At 38.6% G+C, this 25,854-nt stretch overlaps 2 protein-coding genes and 1 pseudogene across 2 annotated transcripts; 2 read left to right on the top strand and 1 right to left on the bottom strand.

Moving 5' to 3' along the window:
• Positions 1–1,784: 1,784 nt before the first annotated feature.
• Positions 1,785–3,056, top strand: LOC100266578 (receptor-like protein 7). The gene has a single exon (XM_010659216.1). The coding sequence runs from the start codon at positions 1,785–1,787 to the stop codon at positions 3,054–3,056; it is 1,272 nt and encodes a 423-aa protein (XP_010657518.1).
• A 2,577-nt stretch (positions 3,057–5,633) lies between these two features.
• Positions 5,634–9,054, top strand: LOC100261375 (receptor-like protein 7; annotated as a pseudogene).
• A 13,900-nt stretch (positions 9,055–22,954) lies between these two features.
• Positions 22,955–25,284, bottom strand: LOC104877359 (pentatricopeptide repeat-containing protein At4g26680, mitochondrial). The gene has a single exon (XM_010659152.3). It carries the CDS (start codon positions 24,727–24,729, stop codon positions 23,137–23,139), a length of 1,593 nt encoding a protein of 530 aa, XP_010657454.1. The 5' UTR covers positions 24,730–25,284; the 3' UTR covers positions 22,955–23,136.
• Positions 25,285–25,854: the final 570 nt, after the last annotated feature.

Genomic DNA, 25,854 nt, shown 5'->3' with positions numbered 1-25,854 from the left:
CAGAGATGTCAAATCTCGAATAACAAACAATTACATCAACACCGACCACTGCACACAAAAGAAAATGAAGATTAAATTTCCTACAGACGCGTTGTGTTTCTTATGATTGAACTCAATGGAGCTCCAAAAACCCGACCTCAGAAACCTCGAAACTCTTATTCTACTTTCAAATGACTTGAATGGCATATTGGAGCTGGGCATATGTTTCTTAAGCTCAAAAAGCTAACAGGCTTATCTGATAAAAATTTGGATTGCATGAAAGTTGCTGTTGATGTCAACAAGTTGACATACAAACAAGCAAGCACAGATCTTTCTATACAGCAATTCAGGTTATCTGACAATTACACATACTCGATGACAATGACAAAGGCATGGAGAGGGTGTTCAATAAGATCCCTGGTATCTTCAGAGCAATTGATCTATCAAGCAACAAATTCAAAGGAGAGATTCCAATACCTATTTGGTACGCAGTTGAATGTCTTGTATTTGAAGATGATAACGGTTGATAAATGACTCCAAACAGGATTTTCTCTTTCCCCATTAGACCTTCAAACACGGTTCTTCTGTCCATTGGAAGAATTCTTTGGCCAGTCTCTTCATGTCTGCCACCTGAGCTTGGAAAAAAAGTGAGCTTGACTCCGCCATTTTGCAGAGACTACTTGAAATGTTACTATGCCTCTTCTGCAAATGAGCTTTTTATTTATTTATTTAGGATTTGAAATTTGCCTTCAAGCTCCACTAATGACTTGACGGACACGTATGGCATAACAAGGCGTTCTTCATCACTTCCGGAAACCATTACACAGGACTTTCTCCTATCTATAAAAGCTCATTATCCGATTCCTACTTTAATCAAGAGTACCGGTAAAGTGACTGAATTGAATTATGGGGTCAATTTTGTATCTCTTCATCGTGATGCGTTTTCTCCTTTTATTCTCGTCTTTTTATCTAATGGTGACTAACTCTTCCTCATCTATGCAGCAGCCACTGTGCCATGATAGTGAGAGCTCAGCCTTGCTTCAGTTCAAGCAAAGCTTTTTGACTGATGAGCATGCTTCTTATGATCCTTCTGCTTATTCGAAAGTTTCCATGTGGAAATCCCATGGAGAAGGAAGTAATTGCTGCTCATGGGATGGTTTGAGTGTAACAGGGAGACTGGTCATGTTATCGGCCTTCTCCTTGCCAGTAGTCATCTCTATGGTTCCATCAACTCCAGCAGCAGCCTCTTCAGTCTTGTTCATCTTCAAAGGCTTGACCTCTCTGACAATTATTTCAATCACTCTCAGATCCCATGTGGAGTTGGTCAGCTTTCGAGGCTGAGAAGTCTCAATCTCTCTTATTCTGGATTCTCTGGTCCAATCCCAAGTTCATTAGTTGAACTAGTAAATCTTCGCTATCTTTCTCTACGAGGAAATTACTTGAATGGGACGGTCGACCTCAACATGTTAAAGAAGCTCAAAAATCTCACTTATCTCCAATTATCAAACATGTTATCATTGCTTGGTTACAACGATACCAATGTTACTCTCCCTAAACTCAGCATGCTTAGGATTGGATGCATGCAACCTAACCAAGATTCCTGAGTTTCTGCAGAACCAAGATAAATTGGAGGTGTTATGCCTTTCTAATAACAAAATTCATGGTCCAATTCCAGGCTGGATGTGGAACATAAGCAAAGAAACCCTAGTGACTCTACTACTTTCTGGTAATTTCCTTACAGGCTTTGAACAACTTCCAGGTGTTCTTCCATGGTCCAGGATGCACATTTAGACCTCAGTTCTAACATGTTGCAAGGGTCACTCCCAGTTCCTCCACCATCAACCTTTGACTATTCAGTCTCTGTAAATAAACTGTCTGGACAAATTCCACCTTTGATCTGCAACATGAGTTCCCTCAGTTTGCTTGATTTGTCTGGTAACAGCTTAAGTGGCAGGATACCCCAATGCTTGACCAACCTTAGCTCTTCCTCGTCTATACTCAATCTCAGAGGCAACCGCTTGCATGGCTCCATTCCTCAAACATGCACCGAAACAAGCAATTTGAGGATGATTGACTTAAGTGAGAATCAACTACAAGGGAAAATACCGGGATCATTGGCCAATTGCATGATGCTTGAGGAGCTTGTTCTCGGAACCAATCTGATCAATGATATTTTCCCTTTCTCGTTGGGCTCTCTTCCGAGGTTACAGGTTCTCATTTTGAGATCCAACCTATTTCATGGTGCAATAGGGAGACCCAAAACCAATTTTCAGTTTTCCAAGCTGCGCATCATTGACCTCTCTTACAATGGTTTTACAGGTAATATGCCTTCAGAATACTTCCAAAATTGGGATGCCATGAAAATTGTGGATGCAGATAATTTGACCTATATCCAAGCAGATCTGGAATTTGAAGTCCCACAATATTCATGGAAAGACCCTTACTCGATCTCAATGACAATGATGAACAAGGGCATGACAAGGGAATATAAGAAGATCCCTGACATCTTAACAATCATTGATCTTTCAAGCAACAAATTCTATGGAGAGATTCCTGAATCCATTGGGAATCCCAAGGGGCTTCAAGCACTTAATCTTTCCAATAATGCTCTTACAGGCCCCATCCCTGCCTCCTTAGCAAACTTGACCCTGCTGGAGGCCTTGGACCTTTCTCAGAACAAGCTATCAAGAGAGATACCTCAGCAGCTAGTGCAGCTCACTTTCCTTGAATTCTTCAATGTGTCTCATAATCATCTCACAGGGCCTATACCACAAGGAAAACAATTTGCAACATTTCCAAATACTTCATTTGATGGGAACCTAGGATTGTGTGGAAGTCCTTTGTCAAGGGCATGTGGAAATTCTGAGGCTTCACCACCAGCTCCATCAATCCCTCAACAAAGTTCAGCAAGTGAATTTGATTGGAAAATTGTATTAATGGGATACGGAAGTGGGCTAATAATTGGAGTTTCTGTTGGGTACATCTTGACCTCATGGAAACATGAGTGGTTTGTGGAAACCTTCGGAAGGAGGCAACCAAAATGGAGAAGGAAGGCAAAAAGAGGGCATAGAGGCTGAGTTTATCCAACCACAATTTCCTTGAAAGGTCTCTTGATCTATGTATATTCCTTCCATTGTTGGGTTTCATATTTCCTTTTTTCTCTTCCTTTTCTTACTATGTCGTGGTGTTTTGAACTTTTGTTTCACTTTTCATCGGTGAGTGGACTGAGGTCATGTAGCATGTATATACTCATGGCTTATAATATTGAACTACAAACTGAATGTTGTTCAGTCTTATGAGTTCTTTTATCATCATTTCCTTCTTTTATCAAGTTGTGCACATTAATATGAACTTCAGTAATTTATATGTTAGAAGTGACGTAACTAGCTGGCTTGCATCTATTAGATTGGTCTTTGTACCTCAAAAATGAAAAAGGCAAAATGATAGCTGCCTTCTATTGGAGTTAAAGCTATTTTATGGGAAGTTGAGCAGCAGTCCAAGTCCCTTTAGGCTGTTCTACTTGCAAACCTTAGGGTAGTTTGCTGAGTAAAAATATGCCTAGGGCTCATCTGCATCAACCTTAGAAGTTATAATTATTCTCTTCCTCAGTACCACCAATACTTTGAGATCCCACATGGAATCAGCCAGCTTTAGGGCTGAGTAGTAACTTCTTCCCAATTCTTCAGCCACATCCTCTTAAAAGTCGTATTTGATAAAACTTAATATTTATTACTTAATAATTTAAGTTGTATTTAAGTTAAATTATTCTTAAATTGTTAATTTAAAATTTATTATTTATTTTTTCTTTAAAGTATTAAGATTGTTTATTAAAATTAACTTAAAATTTATTCTAAATTATCAAATTGACATATTTATCCTCATTGATTTTAACTTATATTTATTTTCATTAATTTTAAATAATAAATTTATTTGTAAAACATCTATATTTAAAGTATTGTAAATATATAATATAATTATAAAATATTTATTATAAAAATGAATCATGAATGTAAAATCATAATTTTAAAATATATTACCATTAGTGTGGGCAAACAAAACAAAAAAAAAAATTGATATTAAAATTAAGTTAATTATTTTGACTTAATACTTAAAGTTAAAAATTGTTTTAAGCTATAATGTTTAAGTTACTTTACTAAAAGTTAAATTATTAAATCATGTTAAGTCATTAAAATTTGCCAAACACCCTGATAATCCCATCTAAATTGGCTTTCCTTGATCGAACCCCGTGTTGCAGCTTCAAAATCCTGACCTAAGTATATGGTTGTGAACTAAACCCATCTGGTTGTGTCAAGGACAGGTGGAATCATATGCCCATATTGGGTTGCTATCACTGCAACTTGAGGGTGACTTTTAACTGTTCCAGTTCTGTCTCCACAGGACTTGGGATCCTGGTTATAAGACCCCCCATCAGGCACACGTTATTCCATCCACGAGCGTGGTAAAGACAGAGAAGATGGGAGTCATCTTTGTATCTTTTCATGTTTATGCGCTCTCTCATTTTATTCTTATGTCTCCAACCAATGGTGGCTAACTCGTCCTCTTCCATGCACCAGTCACTATGCCATGCTAGTCAGAGCTCCACTCTGCTTGAGTTCAAGCAAAGCTTCTTGATTGATGAGGATGCTTCTGTTGATCCTTCTGTTTATCCAAAAGTTGCAAAGTGGCACGCCCCCAGGAGAAGGTAGGGATTGCTGCTCATGGGATGGGGTTGAGTGTGACATTGATACTGGTCATGTGATTGGTCTTAACCTTGGTGGCAGTTGTCTCTATGGTACTATCAACTCCTCCAACAGCCTACTACACTTTTTGAAATTGGCTGTCCTTGATCTCACGCTAAATCCAATGTTGCAGCTTCAAAAGCCCGGTCTGAGAGATCTGGTTCAGAATTTTGCCACCTAAAAATACATTTCTTCTACAATTCCTGAGACCCTGGCAAATTTATCTTCTTCGATATCGCTCCTTTTGAGAAGATGTAGGCTGCATGGTGAATTCCCCATAGACATTTTTAGGCTACCAAGCCTACAGTTTCTTAGTTTGAGATACAATCCACACCTAACTGGTTATTTGCCTGAATTTCAAGAAACCGGTCCCCTAAAAAATTTGTATCTTGCTGGTACAAGTTTTTCTGGTGAGCTACCTGCTTCAATTGGGACCCTTGGTTCCGTAATTCAATTGGATTTGAGCTCATGCAATCTCACAGGGTTTGCTCCAACTTTACTTGGTTACATTACCCAGCTATCCTATCTAGACCTTCATAACAACCATTCTACGAGTCAAATCCCACCTCCCTTGGGCAGCCTTACCCAACTAACCCATTTGGACTTTTGGTAGACAACAACGAAAATGTAGAAAGAAGAACAGACGGGGAAATAGAGATTGAATGTATGCAAACACAATTTAGATGTATGTATCTATTTTGTATTATTGTATTATTTCTTCTTCATTTTTTGGCCCTTCTCGTTGGTTTTTAACTTGTGGTTTTGTTGGGTAAGTGGGATGAGTTAGCACAACTCTGTAGGATGTAAAGAAGCTTGGGTGGTTTATATTTAAGCACCAGTACAACTAGCTTGTGGATTGTAATCAACCCATAACTGTAGATCACAGTTTTATCACTTCTTTTCACCATTATTTCTTTCTTTCATCACTTTGCCGCTCTGCAAAAGTCTTTTGCATGTATCTTGACTTTTGGCACTAGAAACTCTACAGTGATCCATCAACTTCTTTGTCCTTTTCTTAAATTTGTTGAAAACATGTGAAGGAGAGCTAGACTCAACGTCAGCCAGAACCTTGCATAAGACTTGAATTACAAGTTCTTTCTTATCCAAGAGTGCTAAAGTAAATTAGAGATTATGGTGTCATCTGTGTATCTCTTCATGCTGGTGCACTCGCTGATTTTACTCTTATGTTTTCATCTGATGGTGACAAACTCTACCTCTTCTATGCAGCCACAATGTGATGATAATGAGAGCTCTGCCTTGCTTGAGTTCAAGCAGAGCTTTGTGATTGCTCAGCATGCTTCTGATGATCCTTTTGCTTATCCAAAAGTTGCAACTTGGAAATCTGAAGAAGGTAGTGATTGCTGCTCATGGGACGGGGTTGAGTGCAACAAGGACACTGGCCATGTGATCGGCCTTGACCTTGGCAGCAGTTGTCTCTATGGTTCTATCAACTCCAGCAGCACCCTCTTCCTCCTTGTGCATCTTCAAAGTCTCGATCTCTCTGATAATGATTTCAATTACTCTAACATCCCATCTGGAGTTGACCAGCTTTCCAGTCTAAGAAGTCTAAACCTCTCCTCTTCCAGATTCTCTGGCCAAATCCCATCTGAGGTCTTAGCACTGTCCAAACTGGTTTTCCTTGATCTCTCACAAAATCAATTGAAGCTCCAGAAACCTGACCTAAGAAATCTAGTGCAGAAATTGATCCACCTAAAGAACCTTGACCTCAGCCAAGTGAACATTTCTTCTCCAGTACCAGATACCCTGGCAAATTACTCTTCCCTGTCATCCCTGTTTCTCGAAAATTGTGGATTGTCTGGTGAATTCCCCAGAGACATATTGCAGCTCCCAAGCCTACAATTTCTCAGTGTGAGGAACAATCCAGATCTGACAGGTTATTTGCCTGAATTTCAAGAAACCAGTCCCCTTAAGTTGTTGACTCTCGCAGGTACAAGCTTCTCAGGGGGGCTCCCAGCTTCAGCTGATAACCTTGATTCCTTGAATGAACTGGATATCAGCTCATGCCATTTCACAGGTTTGGTTTCATCTTCAATTGGTCAACTTTCCCAGCTAACCCATCTGGACCTTTCCAGTAACTCTTTCGGGGGCCAAATCCCTTCTTTCTGGGCAAATCTTTCCCAACTTACGTTCTTGGAAGTATCTTCCAATAATTTCAGTGGTGAAGCCATGGATTGGATTGGTAAGCTAACAAAACTCACTCATCTGGGCCTTGACAGTATCAATTTGAAAGGTGAGATCCCCCCTTTTCTTGCAAACCTGACACAACTGGATTATCTAAGCCTGGAGTTTAATCAGCTAACTGGTAAAATTCCATCTTGGGTCATGAACTTGACCCGATTGACATCATTAGCTCTTGGGTATAACAACTTACATGGTCCAATTCCAAGCTCAATATTTGAACTAGTAAATCTGGAAATTCTTTATCTACGTTCAAATGACTTGACTGGCATATTGGAGCTGGACATGCTTCTTAAGCTCAAGAAGCTTACTCGACTTGGTTTATCAGATAACAAGTTATTGTTACGAACTGACACCAGTAGCAATGGTACTGGTCCCAAGTTTAAGGTTTTAGGATTGGCTTCGTGCAACTTAGGCGAGTTCCCTCATTTCCTGAGGAACCAAGATGAATTGGAACTGTTAAAGCTCTCAAACAACAAAATTCATGGGAAGATACCGAAATGGATATGGAACATAGGTAAAGAAACCCTTTCACTTATGGACCTTGCTCACAACTTCTTAACAGGCTTTGAGCAGCCTATGGTTGTCCTTCCCTGGGTTAGTCTAATATATCTGGAGCTTAGTTCTAATATGCTGCAAGGATCACTCCCTGTTCCTCCGTCTTCCATCTCTACCTATTTTGTGGAAAATAATAGATTCACAGGGAAAATTCCACCATTGCTCTGCAACTTGAGTCTTCTTCACATGCTTGATTTATCCAATAACACCCTAAGTGGCATGATTCCTGAATGTTTGAGCAACTTGAGTAACTCTCTATCTGTACTAAATCTATGAGGCAACAACTTTCATGGAGCCATTCCTCAAGCTTTTGAAGTAGGAAGCAAATTGAAGATGATTGATTTGAGTCAAAATCTGTTAGAGGGGCCAGTGCCAAGATCATTGACCAACTGTACTGTGTTGGAGAGTCTCAACCTGGGAAACAATCAGATCAGTGATACTTTTCCCTTCTGGTTGGGAGCCCTTCCAGAGTTACAGGTTCTCATTCTACGATCTAACAGATTCCACGGTGCAATAGGGAAACCCAGAACCAATTTTGAGTTTCCCAAGTTGCGCATCATTGACCTCTCATACAACAGTTTTTCGGGTAATTTGCCATCAGTGTACTTCCTAGATTGGATTGCCATGAAAAGTATTGATGCAGACAATTTCACATATATGCAAGCAAGTTCAGGTTTTTCTACCCAGACTTACAAGTTATATGACAACTACACATACTCAATGACAATGACAAACAAAGGCATGGAGAGGGTGTATGAAAAGATCCCTGGTATCTTCAGAGCAATTGATTTCTCAAGCAACAAATTCAAAGGAGAGATTCCAACCTCCATTGGGACCCTTAAGGGGCTTCATTTGCTCAACTTTTCCTACAACAGTCTCACTGGTCGCATCCCTACATCCTTGAGAAACTTAACAGAGCTAGAGGCACTGGACCTTTCTCAAAACAACCTCTTAGGAGAGATCCCTCAGCAGCTAACAGAGATGACATTCCTTGGGTTCTTCAATGTTTCTCACAATAATCTCACAGGACCCATACCTCAAGGGAAACAATTTGATACATTTCAAAGTGATTCCTATGAGGGAAACCCAGGATTGTGTGGAAATCCTAAACAAGCATCACCACAACCATCAACCTCTGAACAGGGTCAAGACCTGGAGCCTGCCAGCGGGTTTGATAGGAAAGTGGTGTTGATGGGATATGGAAGTGGGCTAGTCTTTGGAGTGATTATTGGATACATCTTTACCACAAGGAAACTTCAGGTTTGTGAAGACTTTTGGAAGGAGGCAACAAGAAGGGAGAAATTGAATTAGTGTGACTACATTGTTTCGTTCCCTTTTTCTTTCTTTGAAATGTGGAAGAAGCAGTGGACTAGTATTAATATATATGGAATGGTTAAAAAGCTATGGTGATTTGCATGTAAGAAGTAATGTAACTAGCTTGTCATTTTAAAGTATTAGTTGTAATGTGCTGTTGTGACACCAAAAGCTTAGACATGAATTTTACTAAGTAGCAAAAAGTATGAACATCAATATGAATACATATCAATGCTCAAGAAAGCAATACAATTGACTGCAAAAACAAGCAATACCAGCTATGGGAAACCAGAGCAGAAAAAAGCAATTAAGGTGCTGCTAAAACTTCAGTAGTGCAATGAAGCTAAATCCTCAATAACAACCAACAACATTGATACCATCACAAACAGTACTTAAAGGACCAGCAGTATAATTAAAGAAGAGTTTCATTTTACTGAGCTCTGTATACCAGGAATATATAATAATTTTACAGATAAAACTGCCTAAGTTTTTTAAGTCTTTATTTCAGACATGTGATTCAACCACATTGTCAAGCTTCCTCTTTGTAAACACAATTTTAGCCTAAAATGTCCTCAGTTTCAAAACTAATCATGATTCCTGCTGTTTAGACATCATGAGACTCAGATATTAAAAGTTAGAAATGCCAGCGATAGTATGTTGTGTGTAGCTAACACCGAATTTCATTTGGCAAAGTCTTATTGCTAGTCTCTCATCTAGCAATATACAATATGAATTTTTTTTTTCTTTTGATAGGTAAAATAAAAGTAAATATATAAAGAAGCAACTAAGGAAAAGAGTAATCTTCCTCGGGACCACCAATGCCAATGCTACTCTTCCTAAGCCTCAAGATCTTAGGATTGAATTCTTGTTAACTTGACCAAGTTTCCCCATTTCCTGCAGAACCAAGATGAGTTAGAGTTCTTTCACTTTCCAATAATAAAATTTGTGGTCAAATTCCAGAACTGACCTGCAACATGAGTTCTCTGGAGATACTTCATCTATTGTATAACAATTTGAGTGGAATGATTCCCCAATGCTTGACCAACTTCAGCAATTCTTTGTTTATGCTGAATCTGGAAAGCAACAACATTTATGGTAACATTCCTCAAAGATACACCATCTCAAACAACTTAAGAGGTTATTAATGTCAGTCAAAATCAATTAGAGAGAAAGATACCAAGGTCATTGACCAATTATAAAGGGCTCAAAATCCTAAATCTTGGAGACAATCAGATCAATGATACTTTCCCCTTTTGGATGGCATGTCTTTAGGGGTCAGATTCCTTCTCCCTTGGCAAATCTTTCCCACCTCACTCGTTTGATCCGTAAAGCGAAACTATATAAATGGCGAGATCCCCACTCTTGCAAACCTAACCCAACTAACTGGTTTAAACCTGAATATAATCAACTAAAAAAAATCCATCTTGGTTCATGAACATCCCCAATTAAAATTCTTAAATCTTGGGCATAATAAATAGCACGGTCCAATTCCAAGCTCAATATTTGAACTAGTAAATCTTCAAGAGCTTCATCTAGGTTCAAATAACTTTAGTGGCACATTGGAGCTGGACATGCTTCTTCACTCCAAAATCTTGCTCCACTTGAGTGACGATAAAACAATTTATCATTCCATACCAACATCAGTGTCAATGCTCCACTTCCCAAGTTTGAGATTTTAGGATTGGATTCATGCAACTTAAGTGAGTTCCCAAATTTCCAAAGGAACCAAGATCAATTGAAATTTAGAACGTTCTCGCAACAAAATTCATGGCCAAATTCTGATATGGATATGGAAGACAGGTAAAAAAACTCTTTCAGTTTTACAACTCCTTAACCAGCTTTGACCAACCTCCTGTTATCCTTCTGGGGCCTAGTCTAAAAGTTTTAGACCTTAGTTCTAATCTTCTGGAAGGATCACCCCCATTCCCACCACCTTCGCCTTTTATTATTTTGTTCTGAGCAATAAACTAACTGGAAATCTTCCGCCACTAATCTGAAGTGCTCTAGATTTGTCCAACACCACCTTGAGTGGCAGGATGCCATGATGTTTGATCAATATAAGCAATTCTCTGTCTGTTCTGAATCTATGAAACTCCATCACTAATCTGCAGTGCTCTTGATTTGTCCAACACCACCTTGAGTGGCAAGATGCCATGATGTTGGATCAATGTAAGCAATTATCTATCTGTTCTGAATCTATAAAGCAGTAACTTCAAGGGAGCCATTCATCAAGCATTTGGCACAGGAAACAGGCTAAAGACAACTAAACAACAACTTAAGTGAAGAAAATGGAAATCAATTAGAAGAGCAGATGCCAAGGTCATTGGCCAATTGTTCAGAGCTCAAGATCCTAAATCTTGGAAACAATTGGATCAATGGCACTTTCCCCTTTTGGTTGCAATCTCTTCTACAATTACAGGTTCTCATCTTGTGATTCAATAGATTGCATGGTGTTATAGGAAATCCTAAAACCAAGATCAATTTTCCCGAGCTGCACATCATTGACCTCTCTTACAATGTATTTTACAGGTAATTTTTCCATGAGAATGCTTCCAAATTTGGGATGCTATGAATATTTTGGATGAAAATTGCTTCACATATATGCAGAAAAGCATGAATTTTCCTAGCTGAAGGTTCAGGATCATTGGCAATTACACATACTCCATGATGATAACATCCAAAGGCATGCAGAGGTTATACATGAAGGTCCCTAATATCTTCAGTACAATCAATCTCTCAAGAAACAAATTAAAAGAATAGATTCCAACCTCCATTGGGAACTTAACAGGCTTCTATTGCTCAACCTTTCCAGCAACAGTCTTACAGGCCACATCACAACATTGTTGGATAGTTTAATAGAAGTAGAGGCAGTGGATCTTTCTTAAGAAAAGCTCTCCAGAGAGATTCCTCGGGTACTTGTGAGGATGAAAAGCCTTAGTTGATTCAATGTTTCTCAGAATCATCTCAGGACACCTATACCACAAAGTAATCAATTTCATACATTTCCAAACAACTTACTTAAGGAAAACCCAGGATCAAATGGAAGCCCTTTGTCAAAGAAGCGTGGAAATTCTGAGGCATCACCACTGCCACCTTCAACCTCCCAACAAAGTGAAAACTCAGAGACTGGCAGCAAAATTAAATTGATGATAGTATTGATGGGATACGGGAGTGGACTGGTAGAGTAATTATGGGGCATACTTTTGGCAAGAGACAACAAAAACAGATAAGGCAGAATAAGAGAGGCAGAAATTGAAGGTAGTAGTTTATTGTTTTTGTCTCCATTTTTCTTTCTTTGGAGTTTAGGAGTGAAGTGGTATTACTGTATGGAATGAACAGGGCTTTGGAGATTTGCATGTAGGGAGCAATGAAACTTGCTTGTCTCTATCAACCAGTAATGGTGTCGGTTCTCACAGTCAAATGTCCCATTTTTACTCTGCATTTCCCTTTCTTTCTTTCTTTTTTCCTTTTTTTTTTTTTTTTTGATAAGTATTTTACTCTGCATTTCTTAATCTCCAATTCTTTGTTTTGAGAGGTGTCAACACCTGCCATTTAGTTGTAAGCAGTAAGAAATGCAAACATTTTTACACTACACTAAAATCACTGTCGTTTCATTAGTATAACAATGTCATTCACTAACTTGTGTTCTCTGTTTCTTTCGTTCCTGCCTCCATTTCCTCATAACTACAGAATCATAGTCATTTTCCTTTTTGTTTCTTTTTGCTACTATAATTCATCATTTTGCCTTTTTTGGGTGGTATGGAAAGAAAGAAATAGGATAGCATTTGACAATGAAGAGTTTTCAGTACATAAGTTGAAATATTCTTTTGTGTGTGGTTTATGGTCTTGGACAAAGTTGTTTATAGATGTTGGCCCTTTATCTTTAATTAACGTTTTTGATTGGTTGGGCTCTAGGTAAGGACGGGAGAGGTTTTTGTTTTCCCTCCTATTTTGCTCTTTTTAGCCTTTTGGCACTTGCTGTATACTTCCTGTATGCCTTGAGTTACCCTTCGGGCTTCCTTTTTCTAATCAATATATTCTCTTCTGTGTTTACCCATCAAAAAAAATAATAATAATTCATCGTTTTGGTGGAAAGACCAAGATAAATTCATGTAAGAGCTCAAAGAAGCAACAAAATTAAGCAAAATAAGTATTAAAAACAACATTAATGCTGTCACAAACAGTGCTAAAGACTAGCAGTTCAATTAAAGAAGAGTTGGATCATACTGAGCTCTATAGATCAGGAATCATACAATAATTTTACTGGAAAAGGTTGTTTAAGATTTTAAAGTCTTTATCTTATAGACGTAATTCAAACAGTATGAAGGTTTTTCCAACTAACCATGGGGGTTTGGGTTTCACATTTCTACAAAAGGCACGTAATTTATCAAATTGTTTACACCTCTTGGATCCCATGGTTCCTCATTTTCAAAAGTAACTGTGATTTATGCATGCTATATAGAGGCATTGTAGAAACTCCACTAAAAATTTTAAAAAGCTCTAGTGGTGGCATGTTGAACAGGCCTAAGTTAGAAATAATAAAGCTTATACTCCCCAGGTGGAGAGAGCATCATGTTGGCAATGAAATAAGAGGAACAAAGATTCCACTGCAGTTAGACACCACGAGGTGAAACCATGGGGAAACCATTGCACGAGACCTTACTCCTATGTATAAAAAATCATTAGTTCTATGCATCCTAGTCAATAGTGCTAAGAAAAAGTAGGACATTATGGGATCATTTATGTACCTTTCCACATTGATAAGCCTCCAGATTTTACTCTTATGTTTTCATCTTTTAGTGTCTATGCAGCCACCCTGTGATGATAATGACAGAGAAAACTTACTTGAATTTAAGCAAGCTTCTTGGTTGATAAGCATGTTTCTGAGGACCCTTCAGCTTATCCAAAGGTTGCAAGTTGGAAACAGGGAGGAGAAGCAGTGATTGCTGCTCATGGGATGGTGTTGAGTGTGAAAGAGACACTGGTCATGTGATTGACTTTAACCTTGCTAGCAGTTGTCTCTGCATTTCTATCAACTCCAGCAGCGGCCTCTTCCACCTTATTCATCTTTGAAGGCCTAATCTCTCAGGCAATCATTTCAACTACTCTCAAATCACATATAAAGTTGGTCATCTTTCCAGGCTAAGAAGCCTTGACCTCTCCTCTTCCTCATTCTCTGGCCAAATCTTATCGGAACTCTTAGAGCTATCCAAATTGGTTTTCCTTGATCTCTCCCACAACCCAATATTCAAGCTCCAAGAGCTTGACCTAAGAAATCTAGTGCAGAACCTTTTTTTTTTTTTTTTGGATAAGTGCAAATTGTATAAAAACACCAAAAGGGGCGCACCAAAGTACACACGGTGTATACAACGGCCGCCTAACAACGCTAAAAAGGATAGGGAAAACAAAAATACTCCATCCCTCAATCCCTCCCCACCAATCAATAAAATCAACTAAAAACATAAAAGTATGTTTTATAAACAAGTTTGTCCAAGATAATAAACTACACATTCAACCTTTGAACAGAAAACTCCAAATTGTCCAGAAGAGGCACAAAGGCACTGCTCTCCACACTTTCTTCCCATGAACGAGCCCTACCACCCTAAAAGGGTCTCTCTAATAGAAGCATGAATCACCCAACACACCTTGAACAAAGAGAACAAGAGCTCCCACAACAGCCTTGCCTTCCCACAATGAGAGAGTATATGGTCAATTGACTCCTCATGAGCATAACAAATGGAGAATCTATTGGCTAAAGACTACCCTCTCCTTTGCAATTGGTCTATAGTCAAAAATTTCCCCCATGTTGCCTCCCAAGCAAAAAAACTAACCTTAGAAGGGACCCAAGAATTCTACACAATTCTAGTAAGGAAAGGGCTTACCCTTACTTCCTCAAGGATGAAATAGAGGGACTTAACACAAAAGGATCCACTCTTTGTAATAGCACCATTCTCCCTCTTCTCAACCACCACCTTGTCTTGAATCCTTGACAAGAAGCATTCCACCGTCTCAACTCCCAGTCATTGAGAGATCTAGAGAAGCTTGGGTTCCATCCACCCCCCCTCAGAATAGTGCACCCACAAATCCGCCACCCAAACCTCTTTTAAGCAAGCTAGAGCGAACAAGGAGGGAAAGGACACACATAAAGGCTCATCCCCGCACCATCTATCTCTCCAAAACTTGACCCTTCTCCCATTACCCACTACGAAGAGAGTTCTAGAAGAGACTAACTCCCACAAAAGCCTTATAGCCTTCCATAGACCAACACCATAGCTGCCCCTCACTTCCTTAGAGCACCAATCCCCTTCCAATTCCCTAAATTTACCACAAATAACTTCTCTCTCCAAAAGGCATCCCTTTCCTTAGCAAAGCGCCAAATCCATTTGCAAAGGAGAGCCTTACTAAGAGAGTTAAGACGTCTAACTCCAATACCTCATTTTCTTTTATCTAAACAAACAATATCCCACTTCACTAAATGAGGCTTATTCTCTAGAGCCCCACCTCCCCACAAAAAGTCCCTTTGAATCTTCTCCAACCTTAAACAAACTCTCCTCGGCATCCAGAAAAGAGACATAAAATAGATTGGCAGGATAGCTAGCATCTAAACCTTTCTTCAACCCTGTCCCAAGCCACCACCAAGTTATGGGCAGTTCCTAGAGGGAGCCCCAAATAAGTGGTTGGGAGCGCACCCACTTTACAACCAGATATAGCAACCAACTCCATTACATTCGACACCCCCTCAACCAGAATAAGTTCACTTTTATCTAAATTGATTTTCAAATTTGAAATGGCCTCAAACCACATGAATAACCAACTCAAATAAGTCATTTGGAAAGAGGTGGCGTCACAAAAAACCAAAGTATCATCTGCAAACAACAAATAGGAAATCTCCAAGCCCTCCCCATTTCTCCCTAACACTTTGAAGCCAAACAAGTAGCCACCCTCTCTTACTCTTCCAAGAAGGCAACTGAGCACCTCCATAGCTAGAACAAACAAGTACGAGGATAATGGATCCCCTTGCCTTAAGTCCCTAGCGCTCTGAAAAAACCTCGAGGGAGTACCATTCACTAACACCAAGAACCTTGGAGTTGAGATGCACCAACTAATCTAATTGATCCACCTTTGTCCAAAACCCATTTTTCCTAACACCTCAAATAAAAAATTTCAGCTTACATGATCACAAGCTTTTTCAATATCAAGTTTACAAAGCACCCCTGCTCTATTACTTCTCAACATTGAGTCAATTGTCTCATTAGCTATAAGAACCACATCAAGAATTTATCTTCCTTCCACAAACGCATTATGATATTTTGATACCACTTTTCCCATCATTTTCTTTAGCCTATTAGTTAACACCTTAGCCAATAGCTTATATAGGTTGCCCACCAAACTTATCGGCATAAAATCTTTCAACTCTTCAGCTTCTCCTCTCTTTGGAACCAACACTAGAAACGTTGCATTGAGGTTTTTCGCAAAGCACTCATGTTCGTGAAATTCCTTAAAGAAACTCAAGACCTTAACCTTGACTATATCCTAGCGGTGTTGCCAAAAAGCTAGAGAAAAGTCATCCGGCCCCAAAGCTTTATCCCCATTTAACTCTGACAAGGCAATGAACAACTCCTCCTCACAAAATGGTTCCTCCAATTTTGCTGCATCTTGACAGTGAAGAACAATATACCTCATGTCCATTACACTCCACTCCCATGGCAGTCTTGACTGAAGTGACTAAAAAGCCTGAACAATCCCTTCCCTTATATCAGCCTCCTCTGTGAAAGAAACCCCGTTAATCTTCACCTAAGTCATAGTATTCCTCTTCCTATGAGCATTTGTCATTTTGTGGAAGAAACCGGTCTTTCTATCCCCTTCCTTCAGTCAGACCTCCCTAGATTTCTGCCTTCAACTTGTTTCTTCCATTAGAGCCCATTTCTTAAGTTCTGCCCTTGAGCTCTCCCTGGCAAACTCCTCCTCAAAGGATAAGGTACCCTACGCCTCTTTAGAATTCCAGAATTCCACTTGAGATAGGGCCTCTAAATTTTTAACAGCCATATTCCAAAAAACTTCAATGTTCCACCTCTTCAAGAAACCTGTAAGGCTTTTCAATTTTTCTACCAAATCAAAGCTGAGGGACCCCCTAAAATTAAGGGTCATCCACCAAGACTTCACTAACTCCTTAAAATCTTCCTCCTTAAGCCACATATTCTCAAACTTGAAAGGAGAATGGCCTCTACACACACACCCCCCATCCAACAGAATTGGAGCATGGTCTAAAACGGGTCTAGGCAACAAGTACTGTAACACTCCATGGAAATTACCTTCCCAATCATCAGACACCAAGCAGCAATCTAACTATGCAAGGACTTGATTGTTCAAACCCACCCCCCACCCCCCCTTCCCCTCCTCCACGTGAAAAGGCCCCCTATCAAGTGAAGATCTCTAGTTGAAGCTCATCTATGACCTTTGAAAATCTTCTCATTGTTGTAGACAACCTCTGGTTGCCACCAAAACGCTCCTAAGGGAATCTTACAACATTGAAGTCGCCCCCAATACACCATGGGTCATTCCATAGTCCCCTTATAACCCCCAATTCCACCCAAAAATCCTCTTTAACACCTCTCTATGTAGGGTCATACACCCCAGTAAAAAACCAAACAAAACCATCATCACAATTCTTAAACCAGCAAGAAATTGAGTAAACCGCAACCTCCATACCCACCAACTCAAGAACTTTACTATCCCAGAACACTACAATCCCCCCAGAACACTACAATCCCCCCAGAAGCCCCCCTCACATTGACCGCACCCCATTCAATGAATTTCCCTATCCCTAGACTTCGCACCACACCTAAGGACATATCTTGGATTTTGGTCTCCTGAATACAAACCAAATCTAACTTCTGCATTTTGATGAAAGACTTCAACACCATTCTTTTGTTACGGTCATTGGCCCCTCTTACATTCCAAGACAAAATTCTTAACTTCATGAGTCCCCTCCAGAAATTGCCCCCCAAACATTAACCCTACCACTCTCTGAGTTTGTGCCCTTATAGCTCACCAACCACTCCAGTTTCTTCAGCTCCCTTTCAGACTGAGAAGATGCAGATTTGTCTTTCTTTCTATCACACTTCTGCCCATTAAGACCCTTGCGAGCCTTTATTCGCTTCAGCATCGCCAGAATCTCCTCCTCATGGCCTTCAGTTGGCATTCCCAGAAACCTACTAAAGGCAGCCAACCTGTCAAAATCTAGTGCAGAACTTAACCCGCCTAAAGAAACTTCATCTCAGCCAGGTGAATATTTCTTCAAAATTACCTGATATCTAGACAAATTTATCTTCAATGACATATCTATATCTTGAAAATTGTGGATTCCATGGTGAATTCTTTACAGGCATCTTCCACCTGCAAAGCCTACAATTTCTAGGCATGAGGAGCAACCCAGATCCAACCAGTCATGTGCCTGAATTTCATGGAACCAGTCTCCAAAGTTGTTGGCCTTGCTGGAACAAGTTTCTCTGGTCAGCTACCAACTTCATTCGTAATCCTTGATTCCTGAAATGAACTGGACGTCAGTATATGTAATTTCACCAGGTTGGTTCCACCTTCACTTGGTAACAACCTTACCCGGCTTACTTACCAGGACCTTTCAAATAACTCTTTTAGGGGTCAGATTTCTTCTTCAATGGAAAATCTTACTCAACTCACTTGATTTGATATTTCTTCTAATGATGTCAGTGATGAGACCTTGTCTTGAATCAATTTGTTAACTAAACTCACCTTTTTGCACCTTATGCAGATCAATTTGAATAGTGAGATCCTACCTTCTCTTGAAAACCTAACCCAACTAAATTTCTTAGCCCAGCAATTTGGTAAAAATACATCTTACCTCATAAACCTGACCCAATTATCATCTGTCAAGGTACTCAGTTGGTCAGTACAAGTGTCAGGATTTGTGGTAGAGGCACACATTCCCATATTTGATTCTTGCCACTGATTGAATACCTAGATTACTCAGTGTTGGTTTGTGGTGTGTGCAGCAACAACCTGAGGTTTGGGTCCTCATGGAGAGCCAAAAGGCTCAGCCATGGAAGGTTCCTCAGTTATCAAAAGAACAAAAAAAAAAAAAAAAAAAAAAAAAAAAAAAAAAAAAAAAAATCTGACCCAATTAGCATTTTTAGATCTAGGGTAAAATAGGTTAGATGGGCAAATTCCAAGCTCAATATTTGAACTAGTAAACCTTGAAACTCTTTATCTACCTTCAAATAACTTGAGTGGCAAAATGGAGCTGGATATGTTTTTTAAGCTCAAAAATTTTACTTGGCTTGGCTTGGCTTGCTGTATAACAAATTGTCATTCCTCACTAAAGATCAGTGTCAATGAGACTGTTCCCAATTTTGAGGTTTTGGGGTTGGCTTCATGCAACTTGAGCAAGTTTCCCATAATTGAGGTTGTTAGTTGTTTCTGAAAACAAAATTTCTGGCCAAATACCAAAATGGATATTGAATGTAGGTAAAAAAACTCTTTTCACCATATTCCTCACAATAACTTCTTCACAGGATTTGACCACCCTCCAGCTTTCCTTCCATGGACTAATCTACTACTTCTAGACCTTACTTCCAATCTGCTGCAAGAATCACTACCAGTTCCACCATCATCCACCTCTTATTATTTTGTCCAAAACAATAAGCTAACAGGAAACATTCCACTATCAATGTGCAACTTGAGTGTTCTTCAGATTCTTGATTTGTCAAACAACAGTTTAAGTGGCATCATTCCACAACATTCGAGTAAATTCAGCAGTTCTTTATCAGTATTGAATCTACGAGGCAACAACTTCAATGGGAATATTCCTCAAACATGCATCAATGGAAGAAGCTGATTAAAGATGATTGATTTAAGTGAAAATCACTTAGAAGAGCCAGTACCAAGGTCCTTGACCACTTGTACAGTGCTTGAGAGCCTTAATCTTGAAGACAATAAGATCAAGAATACTTTCACTTTTTTCCTGGGAGCTCTTCCAGAGTAAGAGGTTCTCATTCTGTGATCTAACAGATTCCATGGTGGACTGGGAGTCCTAAACCAAGTTTGAGTTTTCCATGTTGCAAGTCATTGAAGTCTCCTACAATGGTTTTACAGGTAATTTATCACCAGAATATTTCAAATTTGGCCTGCAATGAAAATTTTGGACACAACACAGTTGACCTATATGCAGACTTCCACAAGTTTTCAGAAGCAATGGTAACTTAGTTCATGTTACATATTCACAATGACAATGATGATGAAAGGCATGGAAAGAGAGTCTGAGAATGTCACTGATAACAGCCATTGAAATCTCAAGCAACAAATTCAGTGGAGAGATTCAAGAATCCATTGGGAACCTCAAGAGGCTTCATTTGCTCAACCTATTTGGCAACAGTTTTACAGGTCAGATCCCATCTTCCTTGAAGAACCTAGAACATCTTGAGTCATTGGACCTCTCTCACAACAAGCTCCCAGGAGAGATACCTCAGCAACTAACAAGGATAGATACCTTGGGTTCTTCAATGTTTCCCACAATCACCTCACAACGAGGGAGACAATTTAACACATTTCAAAACAGCTCACATGAAGGCAACACATTTCAGACTCTGAGCCATCACCACCACCACTTTTAATCTCTGAGCAAGATGAAGACTCAAAGTACACGATTAAAGTTGGTTTGATGCTAGTGTCGATGGAATATGGAAGTGAGCTAGTTGTGGTGGTTATTAGGCATACCTTGACCACAAGGAAATATGAACAGTTTGTGAAGACTTTTAGCAGGAGGAGGAAAAATCAGAGAAGGGAAAGAAAGAAAGGATCCAGAAGTTTTTTTGATAGGCAATAATATAATTTGATAAACAAACACCATAGAAACAGCACATTGAGGAACAAAGGGTGTATACGACAAGCAACAAAGAAACAACCAAAAAATGGAGCCAAGGTATAACCAAAACTAGAGTACATAACAGAGAGGAGCCAGAAGTTGAATTTGTGTTTCTTTACCATTTTTATTTCCTTGTTTCTAACTTCTTTTGACTGGTGGGTAAGGGTGGTGATCACTTGTTTGGGAAGGAAGGATGAGTTTGGTATTGCTATACAAATTATTTACATGTATGTAGTGTAACTAGCTTGTCCTTATTACTAGATAATTTTCTGTCTGCAATCTCCGTAAAAAAAAAAAAAAAAAAAAAAAAAAAAAAAAAAAAAAAAAAAAAAAAAAAAATCTGTGCCTTTCCTTCAACTATTAATCTTCTTTTTCTTTCCTCTCAAATTATATTTTTCGTTGAAACCTGCAGCTCGCTTTTGTCTCTTTCTTCTTCGAAGCTGGTACAACAATCAAGGATATTTTGGGGAAAGAACCACCACATTGTAGGATTCTCTTTTCCCCCAATGTTGTTCCAGAACTTTCTCCATTTTCTTTTCCTAGAATTGAACAACCAGCCTGCTGCTCCACTTCATCCCATCTGGATATTTAATATCATTTTCAACTTTTTCCATTTGGGTATCCTTCAAAAATATTATTGTTTGGGCATCTTCCAAAATACAATCTATTGTCCTCCTGTGCTTGACTCTGTTTCTTGAAATGTTTCTTGAAATCCTGAATGGTGAAACTTGTTTGTGTTCACAGTATCCATGGACCATCGATTCATCAAAAGTCCTTGATTGCATTTATCATCCCTTTTCTTCCTTGTTCCCTTGTAATCTATGCCTCTTTGTGTTTCAAGTTGTCAAATCTTCAGTTGCTCTTGAAATTCGTTTTTTTTTTTTTTCATTTTTTGGATATTTAAAACATAAAACTGTCCTGTGATCTACCATTGAGGCTATCTCATACTACTATTCAACGTATTTCCTTCCCTCCCTACAGTTATGGGATCTTCCAGGAGGCATGAGATGTTATTGAATCCACTTCCTCACTCCAGGGGCTTTCAATCAATCTCAGTGAGAAGATATTCCATAAGACAAACGCCATAGCCACCAGAGCAGTATTAGGTACTTTTTTGATAGGCAAAGGCACAGAAAAAGTATATATTAATAAAAACAGGGCGCCCAATGGCCAACCCAAAGCATACAAGAAGTATACAACCAGGCGGCTATAGACACAAAACAAAAGAAAGAGGGGTACCAAAAAATCTCACCCACCTTCATCTAGCGCCCAACCAATCAAAAAAGTTGATTAAAGAATTAGGACCTTCATCCATACACAACTTAATCCAAGATCAAAAACTACAATTTTAAAGGTTGGTTCCAAGTTCACTTTGCAACCTCACCAGCTTAGCTGTATCAACCTTTCAAACATATTTTATGATCACTTGAAGTATATTCTAGGATGGTTTTAATCATATATTTCCACTGATCATTTGAAGTTAGTCTAGTTAACTGTTTCTCTAATTACAAGTACTTTTACACCTTCACTTTTAGAGACCTAATCAAATAGTCACAACCCTCACAGGGTAAAGTATTTTTCAGGTGGTTTATACAAGCAACTTTCTTGCATAACATTGCCAGAGTGGGGATAATATTGCTTTCAGTTTTGATAACAGGAAGGAGTCAACCTTTTGTGTGCATGATATTGACCACTCATTTAATCCACTATATGTAATTAATTTAATCCTTGGTTGCTTGGTCAGTAAGTTTTGTTTCTTGTCTTCTTATTGCATATTGTATATTTTCTTCTTCCAATCCTATTTTTCCTAGAAGTTTGCTGACAAAAATTTACTCATCCAACATACTAAACAATGCCTTAGACAATTGGATAAGACTCAGAAAATTGGTAAAAGATGTCCATAGGAACTCTAATAAAGGCATTGCCAAACCCCCAGCAGCACTAGTCCCAAACATACCCCTCCAAAAGAAAGCTGATTCCATTTTACTCAGGAGTTTGTTGTAAAACAATTATTATTTCTGAGATCAGTTGAAGCAATAATACAAATACCAGTAAAATCCTAACCCTCTACCTGAATTTTAAGCAACTTCTGCATTTATGACATCATAACTGAAAGATGAAATGATAATTCATCAACACTATGCACATAAACATGAGAAGGATCACTGCAGAAGATGAATATAGAATGTGAATGATGATAAATAAGATAATATCAAATCAACCAAATGTAAGTGGACTGCATATTTACAGGCAGAAGAAAAGGATGCATGTGGAAAATTTGCTTATGAATTTTTTCTGCAGTTACAAAACAAGTACAGGGAAGAAAGATCTTATAAAACAGAGCACAATTCCTACTGTAGGCTCAAAGTTGGAAATGTGCTTCCAAAATGACAAATAAATAGCACCTAAGCCTTAAAATTAACAAAGATAGGACTAGTATATGTGAACTTAAAAATTCTCTCCATTTTCTTTTTCCTCACTTTCTGCCCTAAAATTGATAGTTTTGGATTTATCAAAACCTTCTGGCATGAGATGTTTCATTTCCATCTCTTTGCACAACTTCAGAGCCAATTCTTCCTTCCCTGACAACCAAAGTCCCCTACAAAGTTCTGACAATGTATCTGAATCAGGAGCTATAGATCTTTCTGACATTTCCCTCACAACTTCCACTGCCCCATCAAAATCCTCATTCTTGCAGAAGGTGGATATCAACATCTTGAAAGTGTGATAATTTGGATGACAGCCACTCCTTATCATGCTCTTGTATAGCTGAAATGCACGCTCAGAGTTTTTTCTCACACATTGCCCAGTAATAAGTGCAGAAAAGGTCGAGGAGTTTGGAACTAAATTCTCCCTATCAAGTTCTTTAACCAGATACGCAGCTTTCTTTGTCCTACCCTCCATGCATAGTCCCAAAATCAATGCATTATAAGTCAAGATATCAGCCTTAATTCCATTTCTTAACATCTCGTCATGAAGTCTCCCACCCATCTCACTGTTTCCCACTTGGCTGTACCCATTTATCAAAGTATTATAAGTTATAGTATTAGGAACTACATCATTAGCTTTCATCTCACTAAAAATCTTGTTTGCTTCATGCAATTTCCCTCCCCTGCAGAACCCATTGATAAGGGTGTTGAAAGTAACATCATCAGGCCGCACACCATTCTTCTCCATCAGGATTTTAAGCTTCATACCTGAATTCAGAAGGCCCTTATTACAGTATCCTGCAATCAATGTATTATAAGATGTGATAGTTGGACTAAAGCCCATGGTTTCCATCCTTTTAAAGACCTCAATAGCCTTTTCTAGTTTCCCCCATTTGCAAAATGCGCACATCACCATGTTCAGAGTATAAACATTTGGTGAAATCCTATAACGCTGCATCTCCCTATAAAATGTCAATGCAATATCCCCTCGTTGTAAACTAATTGATGCACTAATATATGCATTGCAGGACTCAACTCTAGGCAAAAACCCATAATCCTTCATTTGGCAGAACACATCAATGGCATTCCTAAGCTTCTTCATCTGAGCATAAGTCTTAAAAAGTGAGTCAAAAACGCAAGGCGAAGAATCACATATTCGGTACGAATACAGTATCGCCTCAAAGAGCTTAGAAGGATGATCTATTGAACCCGATCCTAGAATACCCTTCAAAACAGATTCTGCAGATTTGAATTTGTGATTCTTAGTAAGAATGTGGAGAATTATTGAGTAAGTCTCAAGGGTTTGGCAATTGGGGTTTTGGGCTTTAACCCAATTGAAGAACTCAAACGAAAGAACATGATCCTTCTTTATCTTTAACATAATGTGCTTCATTCTGTATGGTGTTAGACCGGTCGACATTGAATTGAGCTTAGCCCAATCCGAGTTTATGAGGTGACTGTGTGCTACATTCACAAAATCAAGGTCTTGACCTCTGGGTTCAGGAATTGTTCTGTGTGGCACTGGAATTGGATTCCAACTCCGCATGTAATTGGGGGTTTTGGCCGCTCCATTGAGCAGAGTTGAGAATCCACGAAATGGGATACTGATCATAGCTTTCCCAGTTGCAGAAACTGGGTTGAGAAAATCAATTTCCAAAATAGCTTGTAACAGGAATCCAAATTCTTCGAATCAAAGGATGAAATTTGAGAAGACGGAATTGGGTACTGACCTTACTGGAAGAGATGATTGAATGCAAAATCCCAAATCAGGGTTTTTCCCGAAACCCAAGTTCAAACAATGAGAAAGAAGAAGGGATGATGGAAGATGAACCTGGATATCACAGCACCGGAAAACCCACATCACCTCCGACCCATCAGCGTCACCGCCGCCGGCGACTCTACCTCTACCTCTCCGGTGTTCCCAGAAAATCAAGAGACAGAAAACCGAACAAAATTTGAAAACAAGAAAGGAAACCAACTAAAACATACCCTTCGTTCTCCAGTTTTAGAGGAATCAACTCAAATCCATTCTGTGAATACAGTTCTTGGATTGCCTGGTTTAAATTGTCTAATGACATCAGAATTAAATACTTACAAAAATTAAGGAGATTCGTATCATGTGTCCACTCAGAGAAAGATTATGTGAAATCTATTAGACCGGCATGGCATTAATACTTTGCTACCAACCTTAAATCTTTTATTTATTTATTTTTCATGGAATTTCATATTTAGAAAAATTATACTTTAGCATAATGTTTTATGAAGAAAAAAATGTGTTATAATTCATAAGAGAAGTAATAATTTTTTATATTTTTATATTAAACTCTTTATAAAAATATAAATTATTTTAATAAAATTATCTAAACAGTAGTCCTTAAAAACCTTTATTTTCTTAAAGTCAATTAAAATAAATTTGTAAAATTCGATTATTTGGAGAAAGGTGTATATCATAAATGTAAGAAAGATAAGAATTTTATTTAAAAAAAAAATTTTTCTTACTTTTTTACTATTATCCTTTGAGCATCTATTAAGTAATAACCAACTAAATAATATAATGCAATTAGTGAAACGATGTCATGTATTCATAAATTAATGGAATAATGTCATATCATAGATGTGTGGACCAATGATATAGTGTCAAGTGTGCGTATAATCGATTTATGGGAAAAATATACATGAATAATGGTATCTATCCCTCAAAGTAGTTTACATCCCTCTCAATCGAACCAAAACAAAC

This window comes from Vitis vinifera, chromosome 12 (genome assembly GCF_030704535.1).
Source record: "Vitis vinifera cultivar Pinot Noir 40024 chromosome 12, ASM3070453v1".
Taxonomy (NCBI): Eukaryota; Viridiplantae; Streptophyta; class Magnoliopsida; order Vitales; family Vitaceae; genus Vitis; species Vitis vinifera.
Note: the sequence above shows the minus strand (reverse complement) of the source record. Positions and strands in the feature narration are given on the sequence as shown.

Coding starts and splice junctions, on each gene's coding strand:
- LOC100266578 (XM_010659216.1), top strand. CDS start 1,785: ATGTTGCAAGGGTCACTCCCAGTTCCTCCACCATCAACCTTTGACTAT.
- LOC104877359 (XM_010659152.3), bottom strand. CDS start 24,729: ATGATCAGTATCCCATTTCGTGGATTCTCAACTCTGCTCAATGGAGCG.